Genomic DNA, 21,246 nt, shown 5'->3' with positions numbered 1-21,246 from the left:
CCCGACAGATGTGACCACCACACAGTCTTTATTGATTCATCTGCAGATTGATGATGGTGAAATTAAAACTGACTGAAATGTAGTTGCCAACTGTTTTTCTGTCTGATGAAGTAACTGAATAATCCACAGATCATTTCAGCTCTGGTCACGTTTAAAAGATGTGACTGGAGAAATTCAGAACTTTTGTTCTGAAGAGACCAAATCAACAATGTGTTAGTCCATCTCTGTGTAGAGTCCAGCTGTCTGTCTGTGACACTCAGAAAGACAGAAATCTGTAAAAATTAGTCATAAATACATAGTTTGACTTTTTAAAAAGACTAGTTATAACAAAGGTTTCTCATGTCAGAGAGCAGAGTGCATTTTTAGGGACTATTTTCAGCCTGAGGATGAATACAGATTCCATCCTGCTCTGAGTATTTATGACAGATTCAGTCAAAACATTCATGGTGATGAAGAAAAATGAGGGTCAGTGCTCCAGGTGTGTGTTTTTAATACTTTCTGAACAACAAACACAGAATATGACAGAATAGGCTGTAACTGTATCACAGAAGATGAGGGAGGATTTTTTCTTTAAACCCTCCTTAGCCTTACATGTGGAAGTTAAAATAGAAAATAATGACAGCAATCTTAAATATGTTAGGATGAGATAGTGTGTGTGTAATAATAGTAATAATATTAATGGTAATAGTGATAATAATAATCCAACACCTGTGCATACACACACGAACAAACACATGTCTACAAAGATGGAAGATAATGATTTAAAAGTCATCATGGCTCCTTGTTTTCACCTCTGACCTCTGGTGTATATGTAATGTGATTTTTCTCACAGGTCATATACAAACAGGTTATATAAAGCGTTACCTACACAGAGAATATTTATTAGTGATGCTGGTTCATCATTAGTTTTAGTCTTTTGATGATACTTGTGGACAGAATATCATCTCCTTTAAATATAAGTCCTGTAAGGAATATATTTTTATTTTCAATGAATAATGTTGTGTGTGTATTTCTATTGACACTCCTCATCACTGTGCAGTCCGTTATCATGCAGATGCAGTGGGACGTGGTGGCCCATGTGTCATGCCCTTTTAAGAAAAATGAGAAATAGTGGGGAGTGACGTCTGTGCGCACACAGGCCGGAGGCAAACTGACACTTGCGGAGCGGCGAGAGACAGCGAGCGAGAAACGGTGAGTGCAAATACCAAACTTTACCAGCTGCTAAACGCCGACAAATAAGTCGTTTGCGTGGACGCACGGAGCGTCGACACTTGCGGGACATTGAGCGGATACTGCAGGGCGCGCTGCGTGTGTTTTATCTGTCGGGTAAATGAGAAGAATTTGTCCGCAAGTACAAAAAAACGGGAGTGTGCACTCCCATTTTAGTCAAGGCCAGGCGGAAGGGCAGGTAACGTTAGCAATCGGCTGTGTCTTTCCCGGGCGAATAACACCGGAATGCGGGTTGATTTAAACCCTGCCAGGCACCGGGAACGTTAGGGCTGTGATATGCGTTTGATTACGGTGTTTTTCTGACAACCGAACTGTGTTTTGATGATGAGCCGAGGGCAGGAATGTGTCGGCTAGCTAGCTCGCCTGCTAACGAGCCGTAGCTAGCGGTTTGTGAAGTGTCGGCCCGTCGCAGGCAGTTAAAGCTAGCTAGTTAGCGGCATTTTGCTAACAAGCTTGATAACGGGACTTAGTGTAGATGCTGGTATGTAACTGGATTGTTTATGGACAGATGCTGGCCTCAGTCGCCTGGATTATAGATTATGGTATTTTTAAGGATTTATCTCTAAGCTGGTTCGTGATTTGAACTGATTTTGATGATTTTTTGGGGAAGCTCCGGCTCTAATAATCACACATCGACGGAGTGTCGGGTCGGTTGCCGCTCTGTGGTTGCAGTCGCTGCCACAGATTGCAGGGACTTAGCATGACCTGGAGTGATAAACATATGCTACTGCCGTAAGCAAATTAGGTAGATTCACAGCGAGATAACCCGAGAGCTCAAATGACTTTCTCTTGTCTGGGATCCGAAGCGTTGTTTTACAGCCTGTTGCAGTTTATTTCTGCTGCAGAGGAGAGCGGTGGGAAACAGGAAAGGTGTGTACTCCTCATCCTCAAACTACTTTAAGCCCATCAGGACATCTGCTGGGCTTAAAAAGTTTTAAACTGTATGCATTGTTCATTTCGAGGTATAATAATGCATGAGAGTCTTAAGTATCGTAAGTTTTACTGAAGGCTGTCAGAAACAGAGTAGACCTCTTGTGATTGTGGATTGTGTGCACTTTTATCTTTTTTTGTGGAGTTTCCTGTGTCATTGCTACCTACCTTAGCTAAGAAGCTCATGAACGCTTACAGGCCATACTGTTTTTCCATCATACTCCATCACTTTTGATGGTATGATTGTGAAATTACCTTCTCTGTAAGGTCTTAAAATCTACATGAAGTGCCCTGCAGAGACCCTGCCAGGCTGCCAAGTGAAATATGCATTTCTGAAAGGAGGTTAACCATCTAAACGGCGCCGTTTTTTTTCACTCTGCGTTGATAGAAATTGTACATCTGCCTCATCCTGTGCCCCGAATCCCTTCATAACCCTGGTTTTGATGATGAGATACAAGCCCCCCCCCCCCCCCCCAACCCCCCTCCTCTGTACAAGCCTGCTGTCTGGAGTCTCGAACAGGAACAGAGACTGGAAGAGGCTATTTTAGTAGGCAGCTACTCCTTTTCCATCCTATCAGCATGAAGCCTTCTTGTGCTCTGGAAAGAGGATGTGGTTACAGGTCAAGGCCCCAGCGACACAGATGCATTTGGCTGATGGTGTTTGTCAGTTACAGATCTTTGTCATAATTAAGTCACAGTGAAGTTTTTGTGTGCCTAGCTGCAGTTTTGCTCTGACTCACGGGGGCATTCAGGGTTGTGGAGGGCCTGAAAAGAGACGTAAGGATTATTCAACAAGATAATGTGAACATTTAAGTTCTTTTTTTCATTTTAGGTTAGATTAAATCGTCCAGTAAGTTTGACAGCTGTCCTCAGAGAGATGTCAGTGTACTCAAAGTCATTTCCCTTTCAGGTAAATATTAGAAACATCATTACTCAGACGTCTTGATTTCCTGAGAGCAGCAGTGTTATCTGTCACACATAGAAGGTAAGCTTTTAAAAAAATAACATGACAGCAGTTGCCACTCTGAAAACATTTCTTTTTTAAGCTCTGTTGGTAACACTTTATTTTACAGGCTTGTAAATTCCCAAGCTCCTGGGAAGTTTCATGAGAGAAGAAAAGTAATTTGGCAGTAATTACAGTTAAATTAGAGACAGAGTTCAGTTGTTATACGTCCAATTAATTAATTCCAATTAACTGCTAAACTCACAAGAAGAACCGTGTAGTTTTACACTAATTACAGACCCCAGTGAACATTTCATACATTAATGTAAACTTCATTCATGTTGAATTGTGTGTTTGTTTGTAGACATATTTCACATTTTGCATGTGTTGTTCACCTGTTAAAGTCTCAGGATTGTGCTAGCTTAGAATTTAGAAATAATTGAAAGTGTACCAACTAACCACTCTCTGTTCTACCTGTAATTAATACCAAATTACATGGTTCTTTCTGGGAAACATCTCTGAAGATTAATTAGAAGTAAAGTGGAATTTACAGACCTGTGAACTAAAGTATTATCAACGTTTCGATAATGAAATGAACTAATATTAAATACATTTTAAGTTGGGTTTAAATGGAAAAGCACATTGAAGAAATTCCTCTGGAAATCCACAGACCTCTCCAAGAAAAGTTTCAGAAATTGTTGAAGCTTTTAGTTGGAGATCTGAAATGAAAGCGTCACCGCTCTTCTTTCTTTGACAGGTTTTCTGCTGTCAGTAGCATCTTGGTTATTCCCCTAAAATTACTGTGTTTCCTCTGCTGAGGTTGCTGTGAACACATGATGTGGACTGTGGTTTTGTGGAGGTAATGAGTAACTAGGAGCTTATCACCATTAAAAAAAAACACTGAGAGCAGCTCACCTTGTTTTTTTACTGCCCCTGAACCTCAAAGTGGATACTACTTTTCATGTGAGTCAACAAGCAAGCAAATAAGAAGATGCCACAAGAGTCGGTTATCATGCTGCTAGCTTAACCAGCGGATGTGTGCATTTTCACCATCCGCACAGGGTGGAAGATACAGAGGGCTAGCTGTCAGTCATACCGCCTGCTGAGTCAGTCGCTGTGACAGCTACGTTCTTGTCGGATTAGCTTCACAGGAACAGGAAACAGTGGATCCTGAACATCGTAGTTTAGCTGTGAAGTCTCCTGCTCTCTAACTTGAGTTTTGTAGTCGACGCAGACTTCAACATTCGCTGCATATTCTCGCTAGCAGCTCCACCACGTCCAATTTCCAGCCTTAGATGGACACATACCTCTGGTTGTAGAGGGTGAGTGATGCAGTGATGTCATGGTGGAGCATGTTTTCTGCGGCATGTGGCTTCCCCTCGCTCCTTATTTGCTGGGGTTACTACGAGAGCAGAGGACCGGCCGCGGTGTTTGTTTTGTTGGGAATGACGGTGTGTAGTCGAGGGCAGTGGAAACAGGGAGAGGTTTAGTGTTAAAGGGAGATGTCCTTAAATGGCCTTCTGTGTGTGTGTGTGTGTGTGTGTGTGTGTGTGTGTGTGTGTGTGTGTGTGTGTGTGTGTGTGGGGCAGATGTAGTACAGTGTTGTGTGTAGTTTTCCCGGTATGAAAGTTCATATGCAGACTAGGTGTCAGAGCGAGAGCATCCCACTCAGTCACGTCCCTGGTTTTGTCTTTGCCTTTTGTAGAAAAGGCTTCGGTTATGAGAGGAAAGCTCAGAAAAGAGGGAGTTCAGAGGAGGCAGGCATTGGTCACACATTGAATATTAAAATGGATTTGTTTGAGTCTTGATCAATAATGTCTTTTGGTTTGGGGAAGGTGGTTTTTATGTCTTGTCAGGCGTCAAGAACAAGCACTTTGCCACTCTTTAGAGCATGAATTCACAGTCCTGACTCGAGCTCAGTAAGACACGCTTTGAATCTCATCTTTTCAAGCGTTTTCAATTGTGTATCATCTTTAAATGACCTGCCTAAGCCTTATATAGTATCATAACATACAGATGATTAAAATCACAGGGGTGTGGCAAAGTTATTTAAAAAGACAGCAGGAAAAAACTGAACTGCTTACTAAATCACCACTGCTACAGAGATGGGTTATATTGTGGTTGTTAAACCAGCTGTTTTCACACAAGATTTTAAAATAACCATTCATCATTTAAATGCTTACTTTGCCTGGTTCTTTTTTTGCTGTGGTAAGCACCTACAGTTACATAAGTAGACTAAAATTATCTGTATTACTTCTCGTTTTAGTTGGTTATGAAACTTCTGTGAATGTCAGTAATATCAAACTTAACGCTCATCATAGTGTATACACATAAAACCTACAAACACAGGTCATACAATGAGTTCTGTTAATTTATATGTTGAAGTTAAGTTTATTTCTTGTTTTAAATATTCATAAAGGAGAAAAAAAAGTTACATAAGTAAGAGATTTAAAGATTTTATCATGTTTGAGCTCCACGTTTTTATGATCAGAGGCCCAGGGTGACGTCTTTAAATGTTTCTGTTTTGTCTGGCTAACAGTCTAAAACCAACAGATATTGAATTTACACGATGAAGTAAAGCAGCAAATCCTCATGTTGGAGAAGCTGGAACCAGAGGATTTGAGAAGGTTTTGCAGATGCAGATAGATATTAAATCAGTTCACTCATCTTAAAAAATTCTAGGCACATTTTTGGCCACAAAATGAAAACCTTGGTGTGTTTAACGTCCCTCAGATTTGCTCATCCTCCAAAGATTTTTAAAGATGGCAGACGTCCTTTATGACGACCTTTTGAAGCAGTCACGTTCTGTAATAATCTAACAGCCTCTGTCACAGAGTGGGCTCCTGACGTCATCTGTCTCGACAGGGTCAGTCCACAGCGTCCATACAGGAAACATGACGTGCAGATGGCTGACAAGCAAGGCCTAGCCTAAATCTAAGTCTGACATTGTCTGTATGACATTGTATATGTGACACTGTGCATGCACTTGACTCTGTACTCGAATGTTTACGTGAGAGTGTGGCGCAGACTGTTTGCATAGCCCTGTTCTTTTTCTTCTCCTTCCACTGGCTCCTCCCTAATCGTGCAAGGAGAAACTTCTCTTTGTGTGCAGAGGATTAGTGAATATGAATTATTCACAGTCCGGGCTTCATGTCCCACATGGTCACTGCTTGTGATTGAAGTTGGAGGTCCTCAGTCCTTTGTCCACCTCCCCTGAGTATTTCGATGGAGTGTGCTGTAAAAAGAACAGTGTAGGAGGGATCATCTGCTCCCTACAGTGGCTGGCGATTAGCTTCTGATGGTTTGCAAAATGGCTTGATTATCAGGCGAGGCTGTACCGTCTTCTGTGGGACCTGATTTTAACATAAGCCACTTTGTGATTTTCAACACTGTCTTGATGCCAACCAGCTGCACTTTTCAACTAATGACCCAGAAGTATCTCTACTTTGCGTGGCCGAGGTTCATTAAAACATAAGGTACCAGTCCTCTGCTGTTAAACTTGTTCAGCTGTTCTGAAGAAAGTTTGGAAATGGCACAACCACAGGTCACAATGTGGTACCAAAGGATTGAAGTATCAACAGCAATTAGTTGATTCCAGCAGCTATTTTGATAATTACAGATATTCTGCTTTTCTCTGCTTTAAATCATTGTAAGATGAATATATTTGAGTTTTGGATCATTGGTCAAACAAAGCAAGACATTTGAAGACTGTAGGAAACTGTGATGAGCTGTTTTAAATTAATACGATCTAGATCTACTTTGTCTTTCAGTGCAGGAAAATGGAGAGAAATTCTAAAAGAAATGAGTGATATTTCATAAAACACATTCTTTGGTGTGTTGAGAGAATGAGAGAACGTGTTTTGTTGTTCAGTTGTTAGCCCTTACAGATCTATAATTTAAAAGAAAGTCATGTAACCAGACAGTCAGAAATCCCTCCCTTCACCCAGCTACAGCTGAACCTTGGTGAGGGAGTCTCTCCATCTCTGTAGCCTAGCCTGTAGTGACCCAGTTGGCTAACTCAACTGACTTTACACCACAGTGTGTGCCAATGATTCAAAGCCTGCACGTCTCTTAAAGGGATATTCCAGCAAATTCACCGTTTCCTCCTCGTCACAGTTTCCTCTTCCCTCAGCTGTTTTCTGTCATTAGTCAACACGACTGACACCAAAAATGAGTGAGTGACTAAAGATCTGACAGCAGGGTGTGTGTTGGTGTGTGAAGGCCAGATGATTGTGTCATTAGGAGGAAGATCTGCCAGATTCATGTATCAGCCCCCCCCAACACTCAAACACATCACAGCTGGTTTGTATTAGAGAGGGGTCACATACTCCTTCACCTCCTCCACCCTGAAGCAGCTCCACTTATGGGTGTTCCCTCCATTGTTGTGCTGCGTCTTGTCCACAACCTCCAGGAATGACTAGAATCCTTCCTTTCTGGAGTGGAAAAACTCTCAGACCAGACGGGGGAAAAATTGCTTTGTTTTGCTGGAAAAGAAAAGTTTCTTTGTGCAGACGTTGTTTTCAAGTTTCTCTCTTCACACCTTTTCTCATCCTGTTTGTCGTGTTTTGCTTCTCCCTGTCCACTGCAGACTGTTGGGCTGTCCGGTGAAGCAATCCCGCCATGCGTGAATACAAGCTAGTGGTGTTAGGCTCTGGTGGTGTGGGCAAATCCGCTCTGGTGAGTATCCAGACTTTCCTGACCCCCTTCCTGCCTCCCTCTGTCTCCGACTCCCCTGTAGTGTGTTTACTAAACACCTCGTAGGGCTCTTTCTTATGACTGTCAGTGAAACCTCAAGATATTTCTCCAGCTTCTGGAGAAAAGTGTGGGCTAAAAAAAAAAAAAAAAGGTAAAGCAAATCAGGGAGGGTGATTTTTGTTACAGGAAGCCACAAGAGTACAGATGAAACTGTCCTTTTCCTAATTTTGTACTTGTGTTTCCTGGGAAGTGTTCACGCCTCTACTGTCTTTTTAGGCCAGTTTTATGTAGTTCTTTTAAAAGAATTGGTTATGTCTACTGCAGGCTTGTTGATTTGTGTCTGTACTTCCCATCCAGCAGTGGTTCTAGATGTCGTAATCATGCACCAATTCCCCATAAAATAAATGAAACCAAAATCCACTGGGGCAGATTAAATATTTTAATCAGTTTTCTTGTTATTTTTGATGAAGAACAGACACAAAATCATGAACCTTCAATTTATTGTCACTACAAGTTTGTCAGGAGAACATGCATGTCTGTGAAATGTTATATGCCCTGGTTAGCTGAGTTCAACCAGGTGTCCAGGGCGGATTAATCCCTCAAAGTGGCAGGTTGACATGTTCAGACCTTAAGACTTTATCAGGTGAACTCAGTCCACCCCTAATGTAAACCTGTCACTAAGCACAGAGCTTTATATAGCTCAGTCCAAACCTTTCATTTGCATATAAGTCACACATGTCAATAAAGTGAGATGGACTTCAGTTTAACTCTGTTACTGTAAGAAGACGTGGAGCTCCACACTGGCCACTGCAGACGTTTTGTTCTCGTGCCTTGAAGGTCACATTGATCTGATGTCGGCTCGCTCTGTGTCTTCTCTTGCAGACAGTTCAGTTTGTACAGGGAATCTTTGTGGAAAAATATGACCCTACAATAGAAGACTCGTACAGAAAGGTGAGTGTCCCGTGAGAGAAGTGGGGGGGGGGTGAGTGCTGGCTTGGAATGAGCTGATTGTTAGCAGCTGCTCTGCAAGTTCACGTCATGATATTGTGCTCTTGTTTTCTCTCATGTCTTCATTTCTCTCTCTTTCTCTCCTGATTTCCTTCTTTTTTCCCTCCATCTTCACATTTTTTATGCTCTCTTGCTTGGTCTTTTTCTCCTCTGTGGAACATGGTCTTTATTTTATGCAGGAATTTAAACATGAGAGTATGATGTGTTCAGTGACCTGAAATTAAGTTTTACATTATCTCACTCTGTTGCCATGTTCTTTTTTTTCCCACAGCAAGTGGAGGTAGACGGGCAGCAATGTATGCTTGAAATTCTCGACACAGCAGGCACAGTAAGTGAACTCCCTGCCGCCGAAACCTCAGTCAATATCTGGCTTTTCTGTGTATTCAATCGCTGACTCACTGTATCGAACACTGTAGCTGATGGGAGACTCTGTCTGTATTTAATACAAAGAAAGCTGGATTCTGCTGTTAAATAAATGAGCTCAAATTGTGTTCATTAGCTGAGATCATTATTTCATGTCCTTTCATACAGTAAGTGAACAATGCCACCACAAAGTTGCACAGTGTGGTGTTTTGCTGTTCGTTTGTCCAGTTCCCATTTTTGTGTGAGAAAGGTACTCACATAAAATAAACTGGATGTCACAGGCATGTTGATGGTGCACAAAAAACACCTGGAGGTCAGTGGGTGCTGATAGTCTCCTGTGTCCGCACAATGCTGCGAAAAACTTGACACAGATCCAGGAACTGTATCTTCTCTGCATCGACTAGCACTGCAACTTCTCAGATACCCTCGAACAATCATCTGGTCTCTAAGTACTTAAATCAAGTGAATGTTTTGTTTGAATTTACTACAAAGAGACAAAAAATGCAGTGAATCCTCACATTACAGGGTCTGCAAACATCAAATGTTTCACACCTTTGCTTGAAAAGCAGCTGTACACAGCAGTGTGACTTCCTGAGCAATATGCAATGGACGTTTAGAATCAATCTTAAACGGTATATAAAAACACATGTGACCCATTGTTCTGCTTTACTTTCCCCGCTGTGCAGGAGCAGTTCACAGCAATGAGGGACTTGTACATGAAGAACGGCCAAGGCTTCGCCCTGGTATACTCCATCACAGCACAGTCCACCTTCAACGACCTCCAGGACCTGAGAGAACAGATTCTACGAGTAAAGGACACAGAGGATGTATGTACACAACACACAGTTAATCTCATAAACACGTCAGCTTGTTTCCTCAGAACTTCTTCTCATTTTTTTCTCTGTCAGACTGAATAGGTTGTAGTCACCAGATACAGCGTCCTACTTCGATGTTCTCAGCCGCCTACATTGTTCAGGGACCTGATCGCGCTGTTGTTATGGATACCATTCAACACTATAATCACTGCATCTTATGCCAGTAATTACAAATTACCTCGACATAATGCAGGTGTCACGGTGTTACTGCTGTGTTGTCCGTCGAGCGCAAACAATGAGAAAGCACTTAGTGAAACTTGTGTACTGTAGCTAGCCTAGCGTCACGGAGGTCCCTGTGGTTTGATTACTTCATCTGCGTTTAACATGGAAACACAGCACTGGTCCAATAAAAGCAGGGCAGTGCCTTTGTCTCACTAAGAGATGATAAACTTAGTTTTACTTTCTGTAAATATGATGTGGTTTTCCCCTCCGAGTCTGACCCTCAGCTTGGATCTGTAAATAAAAGGAGGATGTGTCATCTAATTATTTTCCTGCTCTGCTGTTTGTCATCAGCGCATTTCCATTTTTCAGTATCTCTGGTAAATTGCGAGGCTGTTGGAGTGAGTAAACCCTCCAACCACTTTCTGGTGGGGCAGATAGTGCGTCAGCAGAATCTAAGATGCCCTTTTTTGGTGATCTCTGGAGGGAATGAATGTTACCATAACCCTCTCTCTCTCACTGTTTCCTCCCCTCTCTCGCTCTCTGTTCCCTGTCAACCATCTATGAAGCCCCTCTGCAGGCTGCTGCACAAGTTTTACACCACTCTTTCTTTGGGTCATCCTCTCGCTGTCCTTCCCTGATATCGGTGCCAGTGTACTCCTCTGCCTTTTGTTTTGACTGGCCTTTTCAGCGCCTGTTGCTCTGTGCTTCCCCCTCTTCTCCATGGCCTGCCTTGTGGTCTTACTGTGGTCTGGCGCTCTGTGCGGGTGATTGGACTGTCAGGGATGATGTGCAAGGAAAGCCTCAGCTCATCAAAAACACACTGGATCGTGAGGCTGTGGTACTTCATTAGAGCCTCCGTGGTTAGCGAGCTGAGGTTAGCCTCAGGCTAACAGATGGATTGCAGGATCAGTGGCTCCTCAACATGCAGGGAAACAGTTGATGTCCCTTTTCTTCTCTGGCTGTTCCCTCTGAATCCACAGTTTAAGCAGTTGTGCTTATCTGGCTGTCAGCTATCAGTCCACTGGTGATTTAAGCCCTTACCTCCGATGGCCGTGACATCTGTTTATCTTTCTTTGCCCCTTGCAGGAATGCACGACCCAAGATTTTTTTTTTTTCATCCATTGAGGACATGTCTCTTATTTGGTGAAAGCTTTCAAGCTAATGCAGAGTGAAAGCAGACACTCTAGCTGCTGCTGCAGCTGTTCTCATTCTCAGCTCTGCCACGCACTATTTACTGCAAAGCTGGAAAAATGTACCGACCCTCCTAATATCGCCAAGCTCAATTAAAAAGCCTCATAATGACTGTACATTGAACACAGTAGGGCCAAATTCCATCTCCGTAAAGAAGCCGTTAGGAGTGAAGAACAAAGTAGTCGCCAGTGTATTAAAAGCCCACTTCCCTTACTTCCCTTCCACAGTTATGTAAGAGAGGTCTTATGACTTTTCCGGGCCATCTCCGTCTCTGCTTGTGTGACGAGGATGGTACTAATGCCTGACTCCATGGCTGTGACTCACTGCACCATTTGGAGCGACTGGCTCCATTCATTTCAGCTTGTCTACTCCACACTGCCCTGTTCTGTGCTCCCCACAATCCACTCTCTTAACATGCCATTGTGGGCGGGATAGGACCTGTCTGTAGCATGTTAGCAGCGTCTGAACAGATTCTCTGTGGGCTGTGTGGATTCTTCAGGCAGGCTAATGCTGCCTTGTGTGCTGCTGACACCGAACATTTTTTTCTTCCCCGCATACCTTCATCCCTCCATCCCTCTCTCCATCCTTTTCATCCCGGCTTGGACCAGAGTTTGTGTTAGGAGGGCATACCACTGGTTCTCCCAGGACCCCTGGGAGAAATGTCATTCAGCAGGCCAGTGTGAAGGCTTGTTTGGATATCAAACATCAAGCAGCAACCTTCATGGGGTTAATCTAAACATCGCAGTTTCCTGTCGTCTGCTCCACAGCCCAGAGAGAGAGAGAGAAGGAGAGGGAGAGAGAAAAGAAAGAAGGCCCCTGGAATATTCATCCTGTACCTTCAGAAAGTTTGAGGAGGAATGAGGCCATACCGCTGTCAAATACGACCTCTTAGCAGCAGACATGTGGGTGGGAAAGGTCTGAAGTATGAGCAAGTTAGAGCATGTCAGGATACTACCACACTGCAGCTCCACAAGACACATCTGGGGGCAGCCTCTGGGTCAGAGGAGGGTAGTGAAGGCAGGATTTCCCATGCATGGATTTATTTGTTGCAGGCCCACCACGAATAGATTTCCCCCGCTGATTTATTATTGGCATCTGACGTGCTGCAGTTTTCCACCAGTTGATGATGTTTGTCGCTTGCTAAGCTGCAACACAAACACAAATATCCTGTGGACCTGTGGAAAACTCAGATGAAAATGCTGAAACTCATCCTCAAACCTGAGTCCTGAGGTTTTTTCTCTCTCTTTAAGGTTTATCGGTGGGGAGGTATAGTGAGGCCGAGCACACACCACACACACACAAACAAACAGCCTCTCACTATCCTGTAATTCCAGGCAGCAGCCAGAGCATGGAGGCCAGCTGAAATGTTTGAAACATTCAGGAAGGAAAGCGATGTTATCCCGGCTGGGCGGGGCTGCCTCGGCTTCCTCCGGGCCAGCGTGCTCCCTAGATAGCCGGTCAGGAAACAGCAGGCAGGATGAGACGCATCCCGACACCCCGACTGCCCCGGCTCTGCCCGGTGTGACAGTTGTGGCTGAAGTTTTGCCCAGAATATTCTCTCTTCCTCAGAGAGTTTTTGTTTTTTTGACCTTGGTTGTTAAAACCTCTGACTGACGGGCACAAAAGAAGAAGTGTTGGGTGTCTGGGAGATTCCAAAACCAGCTGCGCTTCATGTCAGCGGTGGTTTCTGAGCTTCAGTTAGAAAGGATTTCCTTTCTGCAGAAACAAAACAAAAAGAAGCTACCGTCCTCACTAGTTCATATTGAGTCTTTAATCTCTTTTGTCACTGTTGTGTAACATAAATGATTTTATTTGCCTTCCCAGAGGGATGGATCGATTTTCTCGACCCTCTCACACCCAGGCTTCAGATTGGAATGAATAGACGACTTAGCTGTGATTAATTATCGTGTTCCCCCCTTTTGTGCTGTGAGATTGAACATATACCGTTCTTTTGATTGATGTGAAATGTCCTCCTCAGTTTATGCTTTCCACCTTGATGTCGCAGTGCCCACCCTCAGCTCTGAAAGTCACCGGTGTTAGATACATCGTTATACTTCTTGAGTTGTTATGATGGATTCAGATGTTTGAGAGCTCTGAAATCATAAAGAGCTTTCCTTAGCGAAGCAAGAACACAACTGTTGGGATTTGTACTGAGGATGTTACCAGGTATTCATCCAAGACCTGGACACACCTGTCTTTCTCTCTCAGGCAGGTGAAGAAGCCTTTTTTACAGCACTCCCTGCCACTCCACTTTATTCCAGTCTGTTTGCTTGTGTTTGTGTTGCAGCTCATCATTGATACACAAACTTCTCCACAGTCAAGCATTAAAAGTTTTTGCAGTGTTCAAACTTTACATATGTATATGTATTCCTGGCATTTTCACCTTGTTTTTAGTTTGGTGCTCAGGACCTGCTACCTTCCCATAGCTCACAGTCCCACCCACCTTGCTCTCATCACTTGAATTCCATCTTCTATTTCATGTTCTCTTTTCGCTGCTGTTTTTCTTTATTATCCTTTCGTCTCTCTCCTCATTTTCCTCCTTCACTTAATTTTCCTCTCTCCTTGCCCCCTCCTTCGTTCCCTCTTTCTTCCTCTCTTTATTTTTGTAGACTTCGTTAGGAACCCGTGGACTCACCACTCAAATGTCAGACACATCTGTGTTGGATTAGCATTTTTCATTCAGACCTCTTGTTTTTCTTCTTCAGGTTCAGATCATTTTGTGTTTTTGATGTGTTCACTTTGCCACTGTTGTTCTGTAAATATGTGGAATATTTAAGAGATTCTGTTTTGGCTGCGTTTGTAATGAAGTCGCAGTTTTCCCTCAGAGGGATTCCTACTTATTTCTGGTCTGTCTTCAGGTGCCGATGATCCTGGTGGGGAACAAGTGCGACTTGGAGGATGAGCGTGTCGTGGGGAAGGAGCAGGGCCAGAACCTGGCCAGACAGTGGAACCACTGTGCCTTTTTAGAGTCCTCTGCTAAGTCAAAGATCAACGTCCTCGATGTGAGTACGCACAGAGACGAAGCAGTAGAGACCCTGACTACTCTGTAAACAACATTCATACAGTCGTTCAGGGAAGTGTTTAACAGGTGACAGCTCTAATTATCAGAGTGACCTCCTCAGCAGAGTTTAGTTTTGTTAACAAAGCAAAGTATGGTTTATCTAAGATGTAGGGCTAATGAGCTCAGCTGGATTAATTACCTGCTACTCAGTGATACACTCTTGTTAAACCTGCTGTGTGTGTAAACTGTGTCATCAATCTACTTAGTGACAAAGCTTCAACCGATGGTTTAAAGGTAGAACAGTGTGTGTGGACTGTTTGACAGAGGAGAGGTGAGTTTACCAAGCGAATCACAGCTGATGGTTTTGTTCTGTCTCTCTGTTGTTTCTCTCCTAGATCTTCTATGACCTGGTCAGACAGATAAATAGGAAAACGCCAGTGGAAAAGAAGAAGGCGAAAAAGAAATCCAACTGTGTCCTGCTTTAAAGACCCCCCCCCCTCCAGCCCCTGCAGCAGCTCTGAGCCAGGTGTGTGTGTCACCTAAAACACGTCACGTCAGTCATAAATACTCACGCAGCTGCCGTACTCACGCTGTCAGGTTAATTACTTTAATGTAGTAGCCTTGATCTTCCTGTGTCGTCTCCGATGAAGCAGATGCAGTTTATCGTTCATCACTTTCTGTTAGGAGTTTCTTTGCCTGCAGCTACGTCAGGCAGAAGCTTTATTTTCTCACAGAGGATCCACAGATCCTTAAGTCTTTAAAGGAACTGAATTTATTTTAATTTCAGTCTACAAAACGTCTCACTCAAAAAACACGGCATATTTGAATATTAAATCAGTCGTTCTTTGTCCTGACTGAACCAGTTTCCTCTGATTTTAAACCCTCTGTGTGTTAGTCCTGGTTGTGTGAAAGTGTGCAGGTACCTTGTCCACAATAATACATTGGGTCAGTAGTTGTTACTTTGCCTAAAAGGAATGTGAGCACTCAGAAAAAACTGGAGAAACCTTAGGAGGTGCAGTTCAGAGAGACAGCCCCCCCTCCAGGCAGCTGGGGGTGCAACAGATGCTACAAGAGGTGGAAATCAAAATTACAACAATGAGCGTTGATTGAACCTTGATTGACAGAGTCACACCTGACCTGGGTTCATTTAACTGGACCAGAACATGTGACAGGTGTGAACGAGTCCATGTGACAGCAGATCAGTCAGACATGTTGTTCACAGGCTGTACATGTGTAGGACTGCAGTTGTCATCTTTTGACAGTGAATAGCATTTTTTTACATCATTACTGTGAATGATTCAGATAAGAACCTGACAGACTGTAGCAGCTGGTTTCATCTGAGGAAATCCTGATCTGTCATCAGGTTGTTTCCAGAAAAATCAGTATCGCTTCTTCTTTTCTTTTCTTTTCATTTTTCTCACCATATTTTACTGTTTGTCCGGATGCTGATAATGAGGAAGTCTGAGAACAGTCACGCTCAGTAAGCAGGCTGCTTATTCCTGTCAGTTCCTCCTCTTTAAATACTGTCTGTGTTATTTTAGCCCGTAGATCTCCTGTCATGGTTTCTACTTTCACACTGGAATCCTGTTAGGTATCACAGTACACAACATTTTCAGGTAAACTGAAATAAGGAACTGTTTTATCAGCAGAGAGGAATGTGTGGTACTTTTCTAATTTAGTCATTTAAATACCTGATAAATCCTGCAGGTCCTGCTCATCGATCTACTGCTACGACCATGAGAAGTTTATAAGAACGTCTGCAGGGTTGTGTTTAACACGTGTGTAATGTCGTGTTGTCCTCGTCTGATTTAAAGTCCAGGTCAGAGTTCATGCACACTAAGAGCTCCTGATAAGATTTAACCCCAGTCAAAGCGCTGCTCTCTGACTCAGGCCAAAGTAACGAATGTTTCCACCCTGATGTGGAAAGTTTCCTTTGGAAGATGAGTTTTAGTTCAGTCAGTTGAGGAAATCTTGTGCAATCTTCTAACGTTGTGAGTTCGGCCTCAGTGTTTCCAAACACTGAAGCTACTGAGGCCTAGAGGGTTCAGTTTGCTTGGACCAGGTGTTGTGTTGGTGTCAGTGGTGTTTATCACTGTTTCTGCTGTCGTAGCCTCAACCTGGATGAATCACAACACCTCCTCCAAATCTATTCAGGACCTGTGTGTCTCTAAATGCCACGAATCATCCAAACAGGGATAAAGGCACAACTGTCATTATGTTGAAGTCAGTTGTACACAAACAGAGACAGAAGCTTTCTACACCTCCACACACCTGGACGTCCCTGTGTGAGGACGGTGTGAGTGTTGTCTGTGTGTTGACGTCACAGCAGCTTCTCTGTTTGACCACCACTGAGTGAGTTCGACCTCCAACTGAAGGACTGTCCTGCAGCTGACCCTCGTCTCTGACTGGACAAGTAATGTCTTTACTCAGATCAACACACGTCCTTTCATCAGTTACCGTCACGTTGTCCCGTCAGATGAGGTGCTGTATGTCCTCATGTGAACGTCCTGCTGAATCTCCTGTGTTGTTTCTGTGGAGAAGCTGTAGCCTCTGGTTTTATCACTTTATTCCTCCTTTAGATTCAGGACAGCTGATCTGAAAACACACTCTGTTCCAGACTGTGTGATCTCTGTGCAGTGTGCTATCACTGAATAATGTTGAGAAATGAGGGAGGGTGTAGCTCTAGCTCCTTTGGTTAACAGTGATTGTCAGAACAAGGCCTCAGTGTTGCCAAAGCAGCGAGCCACAGTGATTTTACATCCACCTTCAGTTACTGTAACGTGCAGAGCAGCGGGGGAATTAAACTTTGATATTACTGATAACAGTGGATTAGTGAAACAGACAGAAGCATTGTGCCCAGCCCAGACGTCGGGGTCGCTAAGCCACCCACCGCGTTCCTGGTCTGAATCCATCTGTGTTGGGCAGTGTACAGGTCTGAGTGTGAGAGTGGGGCCTCTGTCAGCCGAGGCCCCCGGGGCGGTGTCTGCCCCCCTCCACCCCCCTGCCCCCGTTCACACACTGGCCAGCCCAATGAACCAACACTAATGGGATTACAGCCCCACTGTTCCACTGCTCACAGTGGAGAGAGAGGTTACAGTGCCAGGCTGGGACAGGGCAGAGAGAGAGTTAACGGGACCTTTCACTTTCCAGTTTGCTGAGCTCATGAGCTCAGTCTCAGATTTTATTGTATTCACCGAGGACAGGAGCTGGCAGAGTTCCTGACATGATACTGTAACCACTCTGGAGGGTTTCCTCTGATACAGTATGGGCTTGGACTCGTTCCAGGAGTTAAAAACGAGACAGTGTGACTTTAAGATTTAAACGTTTGACTACGTGTTTTCAGAAAACACTCTGCAGTCGTGGCTCCAGATTCTTTTGGGTCGGTAAAGCAACAGGTGGCTTCCTGTCCGCTCAGAGTTTAATTCTACACAGCGCTGACTCAGACACATCCACGTGTTGTTTTATCACCACAACAGGTGACTTCACCATTAGACTTTACAGACTCATTAACAGACATTACAGACATTAAGCTGGGTGTTACTCCAGCAGCAGAAGCACAGGTATAACACCAGCCATGAAGAAGCCCCTCACTGCCCACTCAGATCCCCTCCACTCATGGAGCCAGCTGAACATGGATGATGCATGTGCTCACTTCTATTTCTGTTTTTGCCCGTGCTCCACCCTCAGCCTCTGCTGTTGGTAAAAACCTGAGGCCATTAGGGATTTGACCAGATAACACAGAGCAACCGCACAAACCCTGTTGTTAATCGTGAAGCTAAAAGCAGCACTGGTGTGTCAAGAGAAAAGACGGCACCAGCAACAGCTGCACTCCTGTCGTGGTGTGGGCAGAGCAGGTGCTGATGGGAAAGATTCATCACCTCGTCAGACAATAGCTCAATCACTAAACACACAAACCATACAAAGAAACAAGAGTTAAACATGTGAGTATTAAATACTGAACCTGATAAAACACTGAGTAAAGTAGTGTCCCATTAAAACTCAGTGTTGTTAGCTGAGCTGCTAACGTTAGCGCAGCTTGTTTTTATCGTGGGATTCCCTCAGTGTTCAGGAGGTTTTTACTGGGAGCTGAATAAAGCACAGAGGTCTCCTCTCAGAGTAATTACATCTGTTTAATAACACTGAACAAAACATTATAAATCAGAGTTTCTCTGTGACGCTGTCGACACAGAGAAACTCTGACGCAGAGAGCGACTGTTTCTCTGATCACTGAAGAAGCAGACGTCCGATGACGACAATCCTTCATCTGGTTTAACATTATAGTTTATTTAAAAAGTGACGTTGATGGGACTTATAGCAGAAGGCTGACAGTGGCTCAGTGTCCTCTGGCCTGCAGCCTGCTCTTACAGAAAACCCTGCACTACTGTATATTTTCACGCCAGTGACAGTAACTGTGATGTGACGAGCTCAAACTGAGCTGAGAGCAGGAGGAGATCTGATGTGGAGGAAGTGGAGGACACAGCAGAGCCAGACAGACGTCTTCCACCACTGCTCCTCTTTAAATATCAGCTCAGCAGACCGGCTCATAGACCTGCAAAGATCCCAGGACTGTGAAGCACCTGCAGACCTCAGGAGCTCTGATATATAGTTCTTTATTCTTATGTTTGTGAGCAGGAGTTGAAGAGTTTTAATTTTCTTTAACGCCAACACTTTGAGCAGGTCGATAAATCCGGGCTCAGATTTCTCCTCCGTCACAGAAACAGGTGTGGTGTCAGTGAGCGGCCAGCAGAGGGCAGTGAGAGGCAGCAGATGGGGTTTAGGACTCTGTAGTGAGGATTGATGACTGAGGACTAAACCACTGTGCTGTGTTGCAGAAATGCTGTAATGAAGAACTGTTGCCCTGATTGGAACGTGCCAGCATTCCAACAGCCCCGACCCCCCCCCCCCTCCATCAGCCATAAACGGTGAATCAGCTGACTGAACTGCTCCTATCAAAGACGAGGATGATCTACGAGAGAGAGAGAGAGAGAGAGAGAGAGAAAGAGAGAGAGAAGACTCTGGTCTCTCGCCTCCGAGGACCTTCCTCTGTGTCTCAGTTTCAGTGTGAACCCTGAACGGACAGTCTCCATTTCTGCACCAACAAACAAAACCACCACAAACTGATGATGATGATGATGATGATTAAAACGCAGCAAAGCCTCTGAAAGTATAAAAAAGTGTCCATGAGCTGCCCACACAGCCAGAGAGCAGCCCCTTATTTTCATGTTTGTTTGTTTTTGACAGTTTAACAAAAAGAAAAATAACAGCGTTAAAGAAGGAAAACAAAGTTAGAACTCAGATTCAGTATTTTTCTTCATCTTTTTTCAATATCAATATCGTATTTGAAAGACATGGAAGTCGACCTCTTTAGTTGTATGATTATAAATATTCTTCAAAAACGAGCATGAAAAAAATGCATCAGTTATTAAGTGTAGATGTTTTCAAGTGAAACCAAGTGGAAAAGTGAGAAATTTTTTATAGCCATACACCTATTCTCCATGCCTGTCATGTCAGTGATGATAGATCAAGGTCTATAATATGTATTATTATTTTTATTATATATTTTTTCTTTGTTCGCCCTGTTGTTCATGGACTTCTCTTCTGCAAATATCTCTCTTTGATGTGACTTAATTTTATACTCAGTCACTGGGATTTCATAGCTCCCATAATATATTCTAATGCCATTTTTTGCATAATAATGCTTCAGAAAAAAAATGGGCCTTTTATAGAAGAAATATGGGGAAAAATAAGGATTGATTTCTATGTCTCTTGAAGCTGAAATATATTATACTAAACCAACTCTAATAATGCTTCTTGTGTTTTTCTGTCAATGATGTTCCAGCTTTTATGGATTATTAAAGTACATTTTAGTACATTTTCATTATATTGGTCAATGTATTTTTGTGAATTAAACTTTTATCCAAAGTGGATTTGACTTATTTGAGACGAGTGAAATTAAAAGGTGTTTTTAAAGGTTGGAAAATGTCCATGGGACAAACAGAGGAACTGCATGAGGTCAGTTTCTAGCTCTAGTTAACTGGGTATTGATTCTATACAGCCTGATCATGGATCAATAGATACTGACAGTTCATATACACTGTACACCATGTTTACTTACTGTTACTGACCACTAGGAGGCGGTATATGAACAGAAATGTTTCCTAAACGTCACTGAGTCAAAGCCCCTCAGCTGCAGTAAATGACATAATGTGGTTTAATGGGGGAAATCATGGACAATGAGCACAGAGCATCTTCACAGCAGAGGTGATGGGAGGAGGAGAGGATGGTGTGCCCCCCCACAGCCTGGATTAATTCTCTCTCACCTGAAAGACGGGATTAATCTGCTCTGAGCACAGGAGAGAGGAGGGCTTTAAAGGTGAGGATAGATGGAAGGTTGAAGAGTAAATGTAACGTGACTTAAAGCAGAGTTAGAGGTTAAAGTCTCTTTAAAGGTTCTTAATTATTGATGGGAGGAGCGATCAATAGATTATTGTATCAGCCTGTGGAGACGCCACAGACGAGCTACAAACTGCTGAAACACCCACTGTGACAGAAACTGTCAGGACTCACAGGTCGGTCAGACGGTCCCTGCTGGACCCGGTCCACTCTAAAGGAGCTGACAGCAGGCACAGGAGCGAAGGAGGTCTGGTCAGTCGTGACGACCAGGTGTGTGTGTGTGTGTGCACAGCGAACCACGTTCATCCCTTCATGACTGAAGTTTTCCTCTGATGGCTGCCACATGATCACTGCCCCTGGTTTCAACCTCGGCCTCCAGCTCTCTGTAGGTCTCAGTCCGTCAGTCAGAGCTGTTATGATGTTAGGCGGTGGTCAGTGTGATCAGTGTGACGTGG

General features: G+C 43.7%; 1 protein-coding gene across 4 annotated transcripts; it reads left to right on the top strand.

Moving 5' to 3' along the window:
* The first annotated feature begins 1,045 nt into the window (after nucleotides 1-1,045).
* LOC108884107 (ras-related protein Rap-1A) lies at nucleotides 1,046-20,276 on the top strand. 4 transcript variants are annotated; one of them, XM_018677767.2, is made up of 9 exons: nucleotides 1,112-1,191; nucleotides 3,071-3,145; nucleotides 7,692-7,780; nucleotides 8,681-8,749; nucleotides 9,078-9,134; nucleotides 9,856-9,996; nucleotides 14,256-14,399; nucleotides 14,794-14,924; nucleotides 19,231-20,276. In XM_018677767.2, the coding sequence occupies exons 3-8, from the start codon at nucleotides 7,724-7,726 to the stop codon at nucleotides 14,881-14,883; spliced, it is 558 nt and encodes a 185-aa protein (XP_018533283.1). In that variant the 5' UTR covers nucleotides 1,112-1,191; nucleotides 3,071-3,145; nucleotides 7,692-7,723; the 3' UTR covers nucleotides 14,884-14,924; nucleotides 19,231-20,276. The 4 variants fall into 4 exon arrangements, with proteins under 4 accessions (XP_018533282.1, XP_018533283.1, XP_018533284.1 ...); XM_018677768.2 differs by lacking the exon at nucleotides 1,112-1,191 and adding an exon at nucleotides 2,801-2,937; XM_018677766.2 differs by lacking the exon at nucleotides 3,071-3,145 and having other exon boundaries at nucleotides 1,046-1,191.
* The last annotated feature ends 970 nt before the right edge of the window (nucleotides 20,277-21,246 follow it).

This window comes from Lates calcarifer, linkage group LG9 (genome assembly GCF_001640805.2).
Source record: "Lates calcarifer isolate ASB-BC8 linkage group LG9, TLL_Latcal_v3, whole genome shotgun sequence".
In the NCBI taxonomy this organism is placed as follows: Eukaryota; Metazoa; Chordata; class Actinopteri; family Centropomidae; genus Lates; species Lates calcarifer.
The sequence above is the reverse complement of the archived record's forward strand: the minus strand, read 5'-3'. Positions and strand labels throughout refer to the sequence as shown.